At 40.3% G+C, this 18381-nt stretch overlaps 2 protein-coding genes across 2 annotated transcripts; one reads left to right on the top strand and one right to left on the bottom strand.

Annotated features, from left to right (window-relative positions):
* Positions 1 to 11: 11 nt before the first annotated feature.
* On the bottom strand, positions 12 to 3427 carry LOC135073138 (uncharacterized). Its single transcript, XM_063967183.1, has 6 exons — positions 3009 to 3427; positions 2725 to 2910; positions 2497 to 2626; positions 2273 to 2421; positions 1701 to 1805; positions 12 to 1004 (listed from the first exon to the last, which is right to left on the bottom strand). The coding sequence occupies exons 1-6, from the start codon at positions 3054 to 3056 to the stop codon at positions 852 to 854; spliced, it is 771 nt and encodes a 256-aa protein (XP_063823253.1). The 5' UTR covers positions 3057 to 3427; the 3' UTR covers positions 12 to 851.
* A 767-nt stretch (positions 3428 to 4194) lies between these two features.
* Positions 4195 to 17383, top strand: LOC135073146 (ubiquitin-protein ligase E3C). The gene is made up of 21 exons (XM_063967196.1): positions 4195 to 4384; positions 4494 to 4618; positions 4805 to 5008; positions 5212 to 5331; positions 6583 to 6709; positions 6783 to 6936; positions 7338 to 7558; positions 7640 to 8021; positions 8339 to 8613; positions 8760 to 8995; positions 9416 to 9614; positions 11343 to 11457; positions 11602 to 11720; positions 11797 to 11908; positions 12150 to 12282; positions 12452 to 12664; positions 13976 to 14070; positions 14218 to 14378; positions 14880 to 15010; positions 15918 to 16089; positions 16790 to 17383. Exons 2-20 carry the CDS (start codon positions 4496 to 4498, stop codon positions 16086 to 16088), a joined length of 3291 nt encoding a protein of 1096 aa, XP_063823266.1. The 5' UTR covers positions 4195 to 4384; positions 4494 to 4495; the 3' UTR covers position 16089; positions 16790 to 17383.
* The last annotated feature ends 998 nt before the right edge of the window (positions 17384 to 18381 follow it).

Raw genomic sequence — 18381 nt, 5'->3', positions numbered from 1 at the left:
TAAGATAATTAATAAAAGCTAGCATTAAAATATAAATAAATTTTAATAACTAAATCTATACTTAATTTATTATTTACTTAATAGTCAAAAGTAAAAATGTTCTTGTTCTCTTTGATATAAATAAAACGAATATTAATTTTACTTTAAATGTCGACACATCACGATAAAATACAACATACTGATAAAAATGTGCTAAGTTAAAGTAGAAACGAGATTGCGACCTTCACATAATTGCGAAATGAACCTTGTTTATGATTTTAAGAAAAATGGCGCGCAAATGCTAGTGAGCCTGCAATGATTTAAATTGGAGCGTCAAAGATTATAATGAATGTTGAATTATGTATGTCATTATGATAAACAAGAACCACTTCAGAGAAAGTGTTTTGAATACAACTTCTAACATAATACCTATTTAAGATTATGATCACAATAATACATAAATTGTTATTGCAATAGCTCAGATAAAATTATTGATACACTCTTTCTTACATTAGTACATTTGAGTAGTCTACCAGCGAAGTCCACAATCAGTGCGAAAATTTTATTAACGCTTCTAATCTTGAAATTGAAATCAATATATGAATTACTACTTATTATTATTCTGTGATATTACTTCATAGTTGTTAACTAAGTAGAAATTGCAAGCAGACTACTCGAATTTTATGATAGTTACTTAGATATCACCTAATATTTGTAATTTTCTGATGTAGAGACTAGAGATCGAACATCCACTAATACTGTTATTTAAATCATTACTCTTATTCTTATAACAAATAAAACGGCGACCACAAGGGCCACTCATTTCCCCATATTGTTCATATCAGTGCCAAATAAATATGGTAGATTTTATTCTAGCTGAATATATTAGAATTCTGCCGCTGTGTTGCCGTTGCAGGGTAGCACCTCTTCATTGTGTAGTCGATGCCGAGAAGAGCATTCCTGACATCATGTACTGTTGATGTTATAGTTTCGAATGTGCCAGCCAATCTGTCCACTGCCAATGCCTGATGAATGGAAAGCATATTGTGAGTTGTATCAAACCGATTTAGTCATCATGAAATATGACTCATCTAGATACTCTTTAGTACTAGAGCCGGTATAGCCAAAAGTGCTATGACGAACCTGGATAAGATCTGGAAGAACAGAGGTATTCGTCGTACAACTAAGATACGATTGGTCCGAGCTCTGGCATTCTCCGTATTTATATACGGTGCCGAAACTTGGAGCCTGAGAAGCCGCGATAGCAGTAAGATCGATGCGTTTGAGATGTGGTGTTGGCGGAAATTACTCCGCATACCCTGGACTGCCATGCGAACCAACGAGTCCATATTGAAAGAGATCAACTTCACCACGCGGCTCTCCACTATATGCCTAAAGCGTACCCTCTGTTTCTTTGGACACATTATGCGGTCTCCAAGGCATTGTCTAAGAAACAAATTATCTTAGGACAAATGGAAGGCAGACGCGCTTGGCGCAGGGCACCGACGAGATGGTCGGACGCGGTGAGGAAGACGGTGGGCGGGAGTTTGCATCGTGCGGTCCACACAGCTTATGACTGCAGTCTGTGGAGGAACACTATCTATGGTCGCGATCCTCATCAGTGAGGGACCGAGGAAGAAGAAGATACTCATAATTCTCTTATTGTAATACATAGATACTGTTCTAACTGATAGAAAACATAAATAATGTGTGGAAGTTACCTGTATGTGTGAGGCTTCTGCCAACCTTTCTAGTGACTTTGAGTTATCCATTTGAGCTTGGGCCATCTGCGTCATAGCTGCTGCCTGCTGACCCATCACATCTACCTGAAAGAAAATAATATATCGTATGATAATGATAAAAGTTTATTTGCATAAGACATGTTATAAAGGTGTTACATTTCATTGTGATAGAAACACATATTTATAAGGATAATGATGCCAAGATTGCCAAGATTTTAGCATGCAAATTTTAATAATTTATTTTTTTATTTAATTATTAGAAGTTAAAAAATATAAATTCTGACTTGTTTAGTCAAATAAAAGTTCAACAGTAATTGTTTTTAGTTTGGTATTTAATTAGGATTTTATTGCCTTTTCATTGGCATATCTAAGGTCATTTTTCAGGGGAGGGCCTGACCCCTGACATGTCATGTAGCCCAACATTCTGGGGTGGGCACCAGAATGTTAGGTAGTTTTGAAGGCAATTTATTTAATTTAAATGAATTTACCTCTCTCACAGTATAAACCAAAGTATTGACGAAACAAAAGTATGTTAGTAAGATAATACAAACCAGTTTTTCCATCATATTTAATTGTCGCTCATCATTTTCACTCCCAAATAAATTGTCCAATTCATCATCATCCTTTGAAAGGTCATCATCAAGGGAGTCATTATCATCATCACCATTGAGTGGCTCCTGTTTTACGCCTTTTTTCTTTCCTGAAAAATTTAAGTAAGTTACAGTTTATTTTCACACTAATTCAAAATTTTCAGTGTTGTTTAATTTCTACTTACTAGTTGATGTAGTTTTGCTTTCACAGAGGTCTAGGATTTTTTGTTCCAATGGTGACAGCTTGCCCTGTATCTTTCCTTGCTCAATCTGTTTTTGTCTGATCATGATACTTCGCCTTTTATCTGACCAGAACTTGAAAAGGAAGGATTCAACATTATTAATTAAACAAATTCACAAATCTATGAAGGAAAATAATGAAATTATACATAAAATTACTAAAGTATACTTACTTTGATCCAGCCTTTAGTCGATTTAGCAGCACCATCGATTGAATTAGCAATGTTGGCTAACTCTATCCATAGTTTTTTGAACTTTTGGTGACTAACACCATACCTCAGTTTTCGGTGGGCTAAGTCTGGGTGCTTTTGCATAAAATCAACCACTGCTTTCACTTGTGCTAGTGTAGGCCTGCAGACCTGAAAATAACCCAAGTTTACGATGTTGAGAGGACAATGGGTTATGGAAGGAAATGTTATGTTGTACTTGTTTTTTGATAATACATGACCTAGCTTACCCGACTTCCACTGTCCGTCTTTTCATATTCTACGAAAATCTCTGCCATTTCTATTAAAATCCTTTTCAGAAAGAGGTAAATATAGGTTTATGTAAACACGTAAACTACAAGTAATAAATATAACACAAAACCTCCTTATTTAAATCTAACAACACTGTATGATCAAAATCTTACTAATTCTGACAAAAACAAACAAATAGAAGATGCTAAATTAGATTAAAATTTGGAAAATATTGCTGAAAAACGATTCAACAAACAAAGCAAATTGACCGCCGACATTTATTGACAGTTTGACTTTGACAGTGACAGACAAAGCCACAGATTAGCGATAAATGCTCAAGGTTATTGAATAACGCTATTGAAAATAGTTTCCAACTAATTACTCCAAAGGACTGTGTAAAGAAAGATGAGTGAGTAGTCTTCATGTGATTATTAACATCACAGATATGGATAGATGCAGCATGTGTCAAAAATTGTATGAAGCCGAGCGTGCCACTTTTTAAACGTCATTAGTGTCATTTTAGCGAATTTTAGTGATTGCCGCAACGTAAAAGTAATCGTATCATCGTACTGCATTTGCTAAGTCATCGAATGATATCGTGTGACTCGACTCGAAAATTAAATAATTCCGATAAAACTGATAATTTGTTAAAATACAAAACCAAAAACATCTTTATTTACCTTTTTAAAATAAATTAATTCTTACAAATCGTCAAATCTCGTTATTTTTGTTACCTTCAGCGTTTCAAGACATAAATTTGTCAAGTGCATGAATACATGCATCAGTGTGTGTCTTATTGTTATGAGTAAGTACGGTTCCTTGGGATCGGTATGAGTGCACCACATACAGGGACCATGGTTTTAACTCTTAAGAGTACATCGCAGGATATGTATTAAAAACAATGCTACTTTATACTTCTTCTACTGCTACTTTATTCTAATTAATTATTTGTTACTTGTGCTGTTAATTACAATTCTCAATCCGTAAATAATTTCTTCTTTCTACCGTGTTCGTACTACTGTCCTCGTAAAATCATCGTAACCGATTGTTGTAATCGGATTACATGAACATCACTCGACCATGTATGTCCATTTGGACATATCGGAATGGCACGCTTTGACGATCAACTTGCTGTATCTACTCTAATCCATATCTGTGATTAACATCTTTGGCTCTGACAGAAACCATCATCGGTCACTTGCAGTCAGTCACTCATTCGAAGAAAAAAACGCTGTCATTGTTGTAAAAAAACAACACTTTTGTGCTTTTCCATTAGAATTTTGAGCATCACAGTGCCAATAAATTGTGAATTTTGAATTGTTAGCTTAAATTATGACTATAATATTATAGTGTTAAGAATAAAGATTTCAATCAAGTAAGTATTAGCTTAGATTAATATGTAATCATAGTTCAGCTGATCAGTGTTTATTTCTTGTTTGTTGTTAAATTCTTATTAAAATTATCACTATTCTAATTGATTTCAGATATGTATTCCTTCGAAGGGGATTTCAGGCGTAAGCCACAACAGAATTTAGCTGGTGCAAGTTCCCAGCGCCAGCAAAGGGATGCTTTGATTCTCCAATCACAGCAACAAAGGCAGAAACGGGAGGTTAAATTGAACGTTATATTCGTTATATCATAATATGAAAGGGCTTTTATTCTCCTAATAGATCTATTATGCATTATAGGATATTGTAGCATGCATACCCTCTGACCAAGTTATATCTTTGTACAATATAAATAAGCAACCAAGACTTAAAAATATGTTTAAATTACTCATGTTTCCTTCTTTCAGGAGCGCAGGAAGCGAGAATACAGCACTGTCAAGATCCAGGCATTTGTGAGAAGCTATTTAGTGCGCAAACATTGCAAGCAACATGAGAGAGAGCAGTTTGATGCTTTATTCCCTGGGGCTAAAGCTGAGGATCAAACTGCAATGTCAGCCCTTATTGTGAAGATTTTATTCTTTTATGATCATAGGGAAGATACCTCAAGATTGGTAAGACAATATGTCACTCATGTACATGTACAGCATAACACAGAGTTGTAAGAAAAAAAAAAAAAAAATCTGATTACATCACATCATCATTTCTCCCACTTAAATCTGTATCTGTATGTTGTTGAATTGGTATTTAGATATTTACACTTACAAACAAATTATGCACCCAGTACCAATTAACCATGATGTCTTAACTGTTCTAGATTTCAATATCACAAATGCTTTTAAAACAATGGCAAAAAGTATTTGAAAGTGGTGGTTCATGCATTCAGATTCGTCGTCTATTGGCACTGCATCTGCGATTGTTGAGAGACAATACTGAGGTTTGTATACCAATTCAGTAGAATTTATTTTAGAAAGATATTTTAGCCGATAGTATGTATAACATACAATGACATACTTGTTACACAACCTAGGCTTGCACAAGTTTATATTTATGTAATTTATTCTTTTATTGCTTCAAAATTATAGTCTTATCTTATGACAGCCTTGAGTTATTTTTAAAGACAATAACAAAATGATGGCTAAGTATGAGTCATGATGATTTACAAATATTTTATCCACATGTGTGAACTGAAGTAATAGTTTAAAACTATTTTTATGACAAAGGATGATGGGCACAAATGTATGGAAAGTGGTACCCGCTCCAATAGCCATAACCAATATATATTTCAAAAGCCCTTTAGATGTAGGAAAATGTCTGCTATGGGGCCAGTTCTAATTCACGTTTTGAAAGCAGTAATTCCACTAAGTATTATATGAAAGTATAACACAATCATCCATGTATACGCCTCCCCTGGGCCTCCCCCAATGATTTCCACAATGGCCGGTTGGTAGCGGCCTGCATCCAGCGCCTTCCCGCTACCTTTATGAGGTCGTCGGTCCATCTTGTGGGTGGACTTATTGGGTCTTGTGGGTTAATAATAAAATCCTTAAGAAGTAATAAAACTCTAACCCCTTTATTAATAAAAGTTACACCCTAGTTGAACTCTGGCTTAAATTGTCATTTGGTATGGAAATGTCATTTTAATCCAAGGTTTCTCCTAGGTGTAACTTTTTATTAATAAGGGGGTAGTAGTTCTTCAAATAAAAATATTTATTTCACAACTATCCCTATCAATAATTATAGAGTTAAGGAAGGATGCTGGAGCAGTAAACACTTCATGCCTCGCACAACCTAAGTACCATACTATGGACACGTATGATACTTAGGTTACGTAAAAAGTATGTTTATCTTCGAACGCAACCAGATCTGAGGCTGGTGGCCATAGTAAATGTTGTACGTCTTGGTAAGACCTTTCAAATGACACTACAAACATAACTATTGGAGCCGGGTACTATTTTGCTAAAAAGTATGTTTATCTTCGAACACAACCAGATCTGAGGCTGGTGGCCATAGTAAAAGTTGTTCGTCGTGGTAAGACCTTTCAAACGACACTAGAAGCATATCTATTGGAGCCGGGTACCATTTTGCCCATTGTCCTTAAACTGCTTTTTTTCCTTGTTTTTACATCTATTTATTTCTGACCTATGTATGCATCACTTAACTGTGTCATTATGATATATTTTTTTAGGTCCCATTAGCAGTACCTCTCAGGATGTTTGAAGTGTTCACTTCTGTGTCCTTAGCAGAGTCCGTAATGAATAATGAGGAAGCCATGAAAATTGTGGGAAACACGTTTATGTACCTGATAAAAAGAGGTGATAATTTTCAAAACATTATTATTTATGTTAAAACTGGCTTTTTTTAATTAAAATTGCTTTTTTCTTGCAGGCTTCTTTAAGGATTTATGTCACTTAATGTGCCAAAAAACCCCTCCCCTCTATGGACCGTCGCCCAACCCTCCAACACCACTCTGTGGGGCTTTACTGGACCTTATCCAAAGACCATTGAATTTGACTACAAAATTTAACTCACCTCAATATGAGTAAGTTTCTTAGGTTTTATGAACAACAGGTGCATGGAAGAATTTAGATTAACATGAAATTGAAATGAGCTATTTTTAAGATTAAACTACCCTTAACTGTCAACCTACTACATATAATAAGAGGGGACTATTTTTGAAATAGTGACTGAGTTTCTTGCGCTGCTTCTTCTCAGCACTGGCCCATTTATTGTCCCGAAGAAGTGGTAGGGTTAATACTGGGACGTGTGAAAGTGCTTTTTAAAAGCCTATTTGCAAAAATAAATGAGTGTTTTTTTTTTAGTTTTATGATTGTAATGTAAAATATGCATAATATTCTTGTACTGTTTGTTAAAATAGCATAGCATAGTTAGTTACTTGACTTACGTGACTATTTCTGAGTTTTATGTCTATATTTATTCCAGGGACACAGTGATGTCGGAGTTTGCTGCAGCCTTCCTTTGTAACCCTTACCCTGAGCCAGTGGAGATGTTCATAATACCAGCCCTCCACGACGACCCAGGAAAGAAGTTCCCATTCCTGTCGCTTATACAATGCCTACAGGAGAGCAAGTTTCATAGCAAATTACTAATAAATGACTCATGGTTATTGCATTCTGTACTGTCACTAGAACCTCCAGGATTTGGTATGTATCTAACCACTAACTACTCAGAAGTTTTAATTTTTCTAAACTCTTGAGTGTAAATTATCTGATATTTTGTTTCAGTTGACGATATACGCCAATTGAACAATACAAAGCTACCGAACAACCCAATAATACTGAATTACCTTAAAATAATAGCTAAGTTAACTGTTAACGTTTGTAATAAGCAAATAACGTACGAATATGAAGACTCTTTGTACAGTCAAGAGACCGCAGCGGATAAAGATAATGACAGCGACAGTGAGATTGAACCGAACCCCACTTCGGTGAGAGAGAAACTCTTGCTGACCAAGTGCATAGAAATGTTGAATGAGCCTGACCGCTGCGTCATGATGACGTGCTGTATGATCGTAGAGAATGACCTCAGTGATGAGTTTCTGGATGACATGTCAGAAATATGTCATAACCTGCTTTTAAGTCATAGGATGGCGTTACATAAATATAGGTGAGTTATTATGTTTTGGGCATGATTGTGGTTTTAAAACTTTCATGAGACTGTAGATTTTTACATGTCAAAATCATGGTCAAAAATGATTTGCCTCTTAAATGCAAAATTACCTGCAAATATGTACTTTTTTTTTATTTGTGTTGAGCGGCTATTCTAGTTAAATAAAGTTGCTAGTATCACTGCGATCGGTACCGATCTATTGTGATCACCGCTATTTTCCTTACAGTTCGCCTCCGAGTCCTACATCCATTAGGTAGTGCAGTATATTTTACTTTGAACCTAGGAATATTACACGGATGACTGTTACTTCGCAGGTTACTCTACACATTGGCGTTTAAGCCAATATTTATCCGAGGGCTTTGGCGTTGGCTCAGCAACATGAGCCACGAGTCGTCTTTCGGGGGCTCCGCCACTCCGCTCCTCTCCGCTCTTTCTAGAGGCATGGGCGTGGACTACGCGGAAATAGGGGTCCATAGACTATTGGCGCCATTGGCTGTTTTCTGTGCGCTATTCTCGTTGCTGATCGGAACGCTGCATGACACGGAATTCTGCCGCGATATCGAAGATGAAGACATCAAAATGACGTATAGTAAGTTATGAAAAATAAATTAATTGCTTCTAAAAGGAGTCATAATTTTAACGAAAAAGTGTCAAAATGTAAAGCAATTCAAATCCTTTTTGTGCTATCCATTGTTGAATATAGTAGGTACATTGATTGTATTTTATCATTTCCAGTCTCATCAACTCCTTCAGTAATTTCAAACAATACCGGCGGTCGTATCCACGCGTTCGAGTTTTCTGAACTCGGTGGGCTGTGTCGGACGCTGCGACAAGTGTGCCTTGGTCTCGTGGAGCTGGCGTACCCAGAAACGAGACCCGTTATCGGAGGACTTTACAAAGACGCGGTGGGAAATAATCAGATCGAGCTGTCCGGGAAGAAACAAACGCCGGCTTGGTCACATTTGTTCAAAGTAAGCGTCCTTTTCAGCTACCGAATTATGTCATGTAATTACTCGTTCAAATAAGAGACGAAAATAATATACAGTAGTTATTTTTTTAAACATTTGCACATAAGCCAATCGATTTTGAACCTTATGACTTTGTCTGCTAACTATGTTACGGTAGTAATATAGTAGCCGTATAACTATTTAGGTATATTATGTATAGCAGTTTATGCACTAGATCGGATTTCTCTTGTCAGTTTTTCTAGATCTAGATCCGCTCCCAAAAGCCATCTAATTAAGGACATAGCATTAATAATTAATACATGGCCGATCGTAGTAGATACTACGAGGAAAATAAAGTTTCTGACGAATTTTCTGAACAATTTTTGACGAATTCGCATCGGATATGACGCAAAAATGTTCAAAGTAAACGCAATATTCTTCTAGGTGTGCACGCACCTCCTACGCGCGTTATACGTGCGTGACTCGCGTCTGCGCTTCTTCGGCGCGGACGAGTGGCCGGCGGCCGGCGCCGTGCCCGAGGCCGCGGCCGCCGTGCTCGTCATCGCCGGCACCGACCACCGGCCCAACCCGCGCCAGCTGCGCCGCCCGCCCAGCCTGTCCGCCGCCCGAGCGCTGTCGCAGGGTACGTAGCATTCTAAAGTCCGGTCGCCGTGCAGATATAATATCGTCCAATGACCCCAAGCTACCCATCCTTATTAGACTTTATACCATAAAAGATGATTTTATAATATTTGGGCAATAATTAGATGTAGTTTCCTCATCAGCCAGACAGTTTTGACAGTTCCAACTCCCTGCCAGACAATTTTTTTAGTATGCCAAAGCCACGATGACCCAAACTTCATGATTCACCAACATTCTAACCTTTATTGGGAGCATATGCTGACAAACTTTCAGCTTTTATAAAATGACGTAGGTCTGGCGTTCACTAGCTCTTTAGTCTATATCGCTCGCGTGTAATTATATTGTTGTCGCGCTCGCACAGTTACTACGGCCGCCCGCGTCGCACGATTGACAAAATATAATTACGTACGAGTGATAAGGATGGGTAGCTTGGGGTCATTGGACGAAATTCTATCTGCTGACTTTAGCAGGGAATACTCTCGCTGGGTACGCAGTATAGCTCGCGCAACGAAAGTTCATGTGAAAACCATCTCCCTGATGTAATTTTTGAATACAGAATACACAAATCGGTCATACGCAAGACTTCAGCCCGTATACCGATACCAATCTTTTCTTTTGTGAGCGTCTCAACTTTCGCTGCACGACCTTTACTCTCGCAGGGTACGTAGTACTCTCGCGGGGTGATTAGTACTCTCGCGGACTACGTATACGTCCGTATTCACAAACATTACTATGAGGTCTCACAGTGCGCGTGGACGCAGACACACGAACCAATCAGAGCTCTATTCAACGCTGTGTATCCAATTTGCTGCTTCACTTAAGCAAGCATCGTTTGTGAATACGGGCATTAGTCTCGCTAGGTACTCAGTGCTCTCGCAGGGTACGTCATACCCTCGCAAGGTACAGTCGACAGCGCATCAGACCATACATTATTGTTGCAAACTCGCTCTTATTGCAACTGTATAAGATGCCGCAGTGTTGAGTTTGATGTGCTGTCGTCCGTACGTAGTGCCCGGGGGTCCCCTCGTGATCTACCACGGCATCGACCCGGACCAGCTGCGCCGCCCGCCCAGGATGATCACCGCCAGGGCGGCGCGCTTGATGGGTACGTAGCAAGCACTCCACTAGGGTACGTAGCTATCACTCACGTGGCATAAAACGTAGCGCTTATGCAGGATGTTTATAAACTGCAAGCAATAAATAAATATTAAACGTAATATTGTCGCAAGCTCGCATAGTGTCACTTTTGCAGTTTATGTAGCACTTTTGCAGCTTACGTAGCACCCTCGTGTTGCTCGCAATGCTAGTAGCCCTATGTAGCGTTTGTAGCACTCTCGTCGTGTACGTAGCGCTCCGTCCGCATGCGTAGCATTATCGTAGCGTTCGTAGCAGTCTCGCAGGGAACGTAGCACCGTCGTAGAGTACGTATTTACTATGTTACAAGATACGACAAGATACGTAGCATTGTAGCAGACTACGTAACACTATCGCAGGTTACGTAGACCATTTTATAGAATACGTAGCACTGTAGTACAGACGACGTTACGTCAAACTAGTTATTTAGAGGCTATTTTGCTGTTTGATATCCTTTCTGTCAAATACCTAGCACTTTTTCAGAGCACCTTTTGTTGTATGTTGAGTTGTTTTGACGCAAATTTTATGTTTCGATAACGAACAACTTGATTCTTAATTTTATATCTAAATAATTTGTTTTTTTTTTTACTTGCAGAAGAAGGGCCACCATTAACCATCAAAGAATTACGAACAGTAACGATCTTACGAGAAATTCCATTTGTTGTGCCTTTTTCAACGCGAGTACTTATCTTCCAAGGGCTTCTAGTTAGGTAAGACTAAATTACATTATTAAGTATGGGACAAGAGAAGATTCATCGACTTTCAGTTATTTTAGTTTGATACTTTTTTATAAATAAAATATATACATAATAAACTTGATTGATCTATGTACTGTTTAATATTTACTATTTTAGGGAAAAGCACGATCACTGGTATGAACTGTCGAACTTCAATGAAGGTCCGTCAATAAACATCAGTGTTCGACGGACGCATTTATACGAAGACGCTTTCGATAAGTTAAGACCGGACAATGGTGAGATATTATTTGATAAAATTGTTTAAAAATCTACGTGGTAATCGTAAGACTGGGAACATCTGTTGTGTTTTAGAGCCTGATATGAAGTTAAAACTCCGTGTGCAGTTGATAAACCAAGCTGGCGCGGAAGAGGCGGGCGTCGATGGTGGCGGCCTCTTTAGGGAATTCTTATCAGAGTTACTCAAGTAAGTTTCATTATTCCCTAAAGCCGGGTCTCCAGCGTGTGTATTGCTTTGCCCTACACAATCAACAAAAAAACATTGTTTCACTACACATTTTTGTGTGCAATTTTGTTGAATGTTCACATGTTTTTGTTAATTCTATAGGGCAAAACTCGCGCTGGAGTCTTTAAAGTCGAAGGATTTATTTTTTTATTATTTTCCTCATTAGCATAAAGTCAATGTGAACTGTCATTTTTCGTTTCAGATCTGCATTTGACCCAAACAGGGGTTTATTTAGGCTGACAAAAGACAACATGTTATATCCTAATCCCGGTGTGCATTTATTATACGATGACTTCCCGATGCATTACTTCTTCGTCGGAAGGATGTTGGGAAAGGTACTTTTGTCATTTTTTTTTTATATATTTTTGATGGATCATCCATTTCTATTGTTAATAACACCTATTAATGACCTGTCTTTCATCTGACTCTATCATTCCAAATACATACTACACATTAAAATTTTACAAAACCAACAATTAACCAACCAACATTGTCTAATTTCAGGCGATCTACGAGAATTTACTAGTAGAGTTACCACTGGCAGAGTTCTTCCTGGGCAAAATGTGCTCTTCACGAGAGCCAGATGTTCACGCACTAGCTTCATTAGACCCGGGGCTATACCGGGGCCTGCTGATGCTCAAAGCGCACGGCCGCAGCGAGGTGCCCGACCTGGGGCTAGACTTCACCATCGTCAGCGACGAGCTGGGCGAGCAGAGGGTGAGTGTGGACACCACTAGCACAGGTCTCTAGGCCAGCTGTTATGAGAGCCTGATGTGCATGCACTAGCTTCGTTGGACCCGGGGCTATACCGGGGCCTGCTGATGCTCAAAGCGCACGGCCGCAGCGAGGTGCCCGACCTGGGGCTAGACTTCACCATTGTCAGCGACGAGCTTGGCGAGCAGAGGGTAAGTGCGGGGCTACTGGTGCAGCCATCTCTAGCACAGGTCTCTGTGCTCGTCACGAGGAGGGCCTGATGTCCACGCACTAGCATCCTTAGACCCGGGTCTATACCGGGGCCTGCTGATGCTCAAGGCGCACGGCCGCAGCGAGGTGCCCGACCTGGGGCTAGACTTCACTATCGTCAGCGACGAGCTGGGCGAGCAGAGGGTAAGTGCGGGGCTACTGGTGCAGCCATCTCTAGCACAGGTCTCTGTGCTCGTCACGAGGAGGGCCTGATGTCCACGCACTAGCATCCTTAGACCCGGGTCTATACCGGGGCCTGCTGATGCTCAAGGCGCACGGCCGCAGCGAGGTGCCCGACCTGGGGCTAGACTTTACTATCGTCAGCGACGAGCTGGGCGAGCAGAGGGTGAGTGCGGATTACTGGTGCAGCCATCTCTAGCACAGGTCTCTAGGCCAGCTGTTATGAGAGCCTGATGTTCACGCACTAGCTTCATTAGACCCGGGGCTATACCGGGGCCTGCTGATGCTCAAAGCGCACGGCCGCAGCGAGGTGCCCGATCTGGGGCTAGACTTCACTATCGTCAGCGACGAGCTGGGCGAGCAGAGGGTGAGTGCGGACTACTGGTGCAGCCATCTCTAGCACAGGTCTCTAGGCCAGTTGTTATGAGAGCCTGATGTTCACGCACTAGCTTCGTTGGACCCGGCGCTATACCGGGGCCTGCTGATGCTCAAGGCGCACGGCCGGAGCGAAGTGCCCGATCTGGGGCTAGACTTTACCATCGTTAGCGACGAGCTGGGCGAGCAGAGGGTAAGTAGAGACTACTGGTGCAGGCACCACTAGCACAGGTCTCTAGGCCAGCTGTTATGAGAGCCTGATGTTCACGCACTAGCTTCGCTAGACCCGGGGCTATACCGGGGCCTGCTGATGCTCAAGGCGCACGGCCGGAGCGAGGTGCCCGACCTGGGGCTAGACTTCACAGCTGGGCGAACTGTCTTCTTGGGTCCATAATTACATATAGTTTAGAAAATTATGTCAATATTCTTGCGTCAGTCGCTCGAATTCGCGCAATAAACATTTCTATGTTTACTACACGCTAATAAAAAATATTTTTTTACTTTTTCTAGATAGAGGAATTGAAGCCTGGAGGATCAAACATTCCTGTTACCGCCGAAAATAGGATAGAATACATACATCTAGTCGCAGATTATAAGTTAAACAGGTATGTGAACATTTCATATCGTTTTTCTGAGTTCGTAGTGAGTTCTGAGGGTTGTTAACGCCACTAGTCAATTTCCATTAAAGCTATCGTCTGGTTTATCCTCGTCTTTTGAAATAAATAATATTATTGCCATCTTAATATTTTTAGACAAATCCGGTCACAATGCAACGCGTTCAAGCGCGGACTGACGTCGGTTGTAAACGCGGAGTGGCTGCGAATGTTCTCGTGCCGCGAGCTGCAACTTTTGGTGTCCGGAGCAGAAGTGCCTATCGACCTGGACGACCTGCGCGCGCACACGCAGTACGCAGGTGAGACGCGACACTGGACCTTATTGCGGGGACATAAAAGGCGCAGGTGACGCGGAGGTCTGCGCATGATCTAGTGTCGCGAGCTGCAACTGCTGGTGTCTGGAGCAGAAGTGCCCATCGACCTGGAAGACCTGTGCGCGCACACACAGTACGCAGGTGAGACGCGACACTGAACCTTATTGCGGGGACATAAGGCGCGGGGGACACGGAAGGGTTGCGAATATTCTCGTGCCGCGATTTGCAGCTGCTGGTGTTCGTCGACACTGAACCTTACCGTAAGGGAATACGGCCGACTCAAGTTTTCCCATGTGTATACTGACCGGTACGCCGATGGGGCATTGATTTTGAACTTTAAATAAAGTCCAAACTCCACTAGTGAAACACGATCTAAGGGATGGTGAACTTACGTGTTGCTTAACGATTTGTCTTTTGAATAATTTTTATAGCGGTGCACAAAGAAATTTAACAAGTTTTACTGATTTTATTTGTATTATTGCACAGGTGGATTTTCGGCAAATCATCCCGTCGTCCAATGTTTCTGGAAAGTAGTAGAGAAATTCACCGACGATCAAAGAAGACAACTATTAAAATTCGTTACTAGTTGTTCGAGACCTCCACTACTTGGATTCAAGGTAAGTTCGCTTACCTTGTAGTTGCTAGTATTAAATTCAAGGGGCGTCACGTTCAGTTATTTCACTAAAAAGTATAAACGCTTGTTTATTTTGTTTCCAGTCTGATTTCAATTACTTTTTTACACAAATTCTAGGATGTAACTAGTGTTTATTTATTCATGAAAATAATTTATTAACTTTCGAAAACGATGCATATTTCATATGTGTGTTTACACATTAGGCCGTGGCGGCCCGTGCACCGCTTGCATGGTTTCGTATGGGGCCTTCTACACTACACCGCCGCGTTTTAAGCCGCCGCATGGGAAGCTAGTGCAAGTAGTGCCGCGGCGTAGTGTATGAACCATAAGTTAATATTCCTTCGGAATAGAGCAACAACCACGAGCTGTCTAACGAAACCAATTTTGGATGACACTTATGTGTCAGTTTCAGGATTATTTCGCTGTTTTGTACAATAAATTAATCACTGAACCAATCACCACGTTTCTGAAACATTTTTCTCAACATCCAGCGTGCCTCTGAACTGTCAAATAGTTGCAAAAAATGGTTCTGTTTGACATGACGGCGACGGCATCACGCATCTCTTTTTATCACGCAGTGTTGCTGCTAGTGACGTCTCGCACGCTCAGTTCTTTTTTGCTCTATTCCGCTAGGTATATTAACTTTAGGCCCTTTTAACACGTCCCGGTTGCCGGCTAACCGGCGCCGGGTATCCGGTGGTGAAGTGTATGGGCATGGTACGTAGCTTTCACATGTTCCGGCGTAATTAATCCGGCATGCCCATACACTTCACCACCGGGTACCCGGCGCCGGTTAGCCGGCAACCGGGACGTGTGAAAAGGGCCTTATGGTATGAACGCGCTATCATGAAATTAGATCACTTAAATAAAGAATCTAACTCCTCGCTCAGGACCTGCAGCCGCCGTTCTGCATCCAATCGTCGGGCCCGTCGGGGCACCGGCTGCCGTCGTCGTCGACCTGCATGAACCTGCTCAAGCTGCCCGAGATCCCGCACGAGCCGCTCATGGCCGAGAAGCTGCTCTACGCCATCCAGTCCGGTGCCGGCTTCGAGCTCAGCTAGAGTGAGTGTCTCCCTGCCCGCAGCCTAATTAGGCTGGTTTTAGTGTCACGCGGATTGTCAGTGCGGATCGTTCCGCACAGCCGATCTGTATGAACTGGGGAGCGGAGCGGTTCCTCCGGACCGCATTACTCTAAAACGCTCCCTAGAAGTTCATACAGATTGGCCGTGCGGAGTGGGTCCGCACCGGACGGTCCGCGTGACACTAAAGCTGGTTTTAGAATCACGCTGACCGCTCGCTGATCGTCGGCGCTGACAAATCAAAATGTATGTAATTGAAGGGAACATTTCTGAGTGACGCTGATCGCTCGGCGCCGACGCTCCATACATTTCGGCTATCAACGCTGACGGTCAGCGTGCGTCAGCGTGATTCTAAAACCAGCCTTAGTACGAGAGGGGACCAAGAAACCCTACCTCATTTGATACCAAGATAAGCTTCATGGCACACGTTCAGAAAAGTTGTGCTAATGCTTTATTGGCGTATAGGCCTTTATTGGCGCTCTTTATGATTTATGTCAAAACATGTTTTCTCCTTATAGCCGTGCAATCATCCTTTATTATAAAAAAGTCCAGCATTTTTTTTAAGATACGTCATTTTATTTATAATTAAAGTGTTAATGATATAATAATATGTCAATGAATCACGAAAACAGATAAAAGGTCATAAATTCAGTTTCTAATATGTGTGTCCCTTTCTGTTTCAGGTATTTATGTTAAGTGGTTATTAGACTGTACTTATTTATTACATGAAAATATTTAGGAACTATTTTTCCACCGTTGTATTATCATTACGTCGGCTAAAAATCTCAATGTGATAAAATAATGTTGATTAGTTATTGTAAAAATGAATATCAATCTATTTATATGTACCATACTATATCGCATGAAGTTCACGTATGAAAATTACTATTTATTTCTCTATGAAATCATTTGTCGTGTTATTATAGTTTCATGAAATTGTGGTGAATTGCCATACAGAACTGTTTATCATTTTAAAATTACGATACGGTAAGTACATAATTAAAATTAATATTTTGATGTCATAGTCTAATGTAAATAATATAGAGAAATGTTGTCGAATTTATAGTTATGTACTTCAAAAGATGTGAATCGAATGTGTAAATTAAATGGAATATTTTTGTTTTTACGGAATTTTGTAAGTAGTTACTTATATGTAAATGGTACGTGTTGTCTCATATAAATATCGGTCTTGTAGGTACTGTCGCATAGAACAATCCAGTTGTGTCAAATTTGCGATTTTATATTTTAGTACCTAATAAATAAAGTTCCACCCCTGATTTTCGTATTTTATTGAACAACTCTTCGTATTTTTATAAAAATATTACTGTTTCCCAGGAAAAAGGGAAACTTTCCCTTTTTTAAATACACAGTGGAATAAAACAAAATGAAGCCTATGTTCTTGAAGATCAAAACACTACTTCAACGGCTCAATTGTTAAAACCTCAAAACGCAACAAATGTTCTGTTTCTTCTTGTTCTTCTTGTTTGAGTACGCCGAGTGACTATGGCATTTTAATATAGGAGGTACCTATTAGCTGTTCGACTAGTAATTATTATTCTGTGATAGAGTCCACTCAAAAAGTGATGTTTATCGCGTCACAGTGTCCCGCGTCATGCGTCCTGACATCCTTCCTCTAGTGTTGTCTGCCGCGTGAAGATCACGAGATGAATCATGCCCGACAAACGAGAATAAAATAGTGAAATTAACAGGACACGAAGAATACCACTACAGAGGTGGCCTGAATGATTGAACATTTTGTTTGGCATTATAAAGATTGCTGGAATCGGGTAAGCGTTTATTTATTAATTTTATATTACATGCTGTTTAACGCATTTGCCGGTACCCGCTTTGATAATAATCCTTACGACTGTACCGGTCAATACGTAAAGCGCGTTTTGCGACGGTATATTTTTTATAAAGCATACATATACAGGGTGGAAACGTTAAGTGATCTCACTCGATTATTTCTAAACTATACAAGATATCGAAAAACTGATTACGATTCTGAAAGTGCTTCACAAGCTCTTTCAAACGGTACCAATAATAGGTTACAGAATAAACTGGATCTATCCGAAAATTCAATGTTTCCAGCTTCCATACATTTAGTAAAACCACATAATATTAAAAACTATACAAGATATTTAAAAACTGGTTACTGATCCTGAAAGTGCTTCACGAGCTCTATCTAACAGTACCAATAATAGGTTACAAAACAAACTGGATCCATTCGAAAATTCAATGTTTCCAGCTTCCATACATTTAGTACAGCCACAGT

Source organism: Ostrinia nubilalis, chromosome 1, assembly GCF_963855985.1.
Source record: "Ostrinia nubilalis chromosome 1, ilOstNubi1.1, whole genome shotgun sequence".
Classification (NCBI taxonomy): Eukaryota; Metazoa; Arthropoda; class Insecta; order Lepidoptera; family Crambidae; genus Ostrinia; species Ostrinia nubilalis.
The sequence above is the reverse complement of the archived record's forward strand: the minus strand, read 5'-3'. Positions and strand labels throughout refer to the sequence as shown.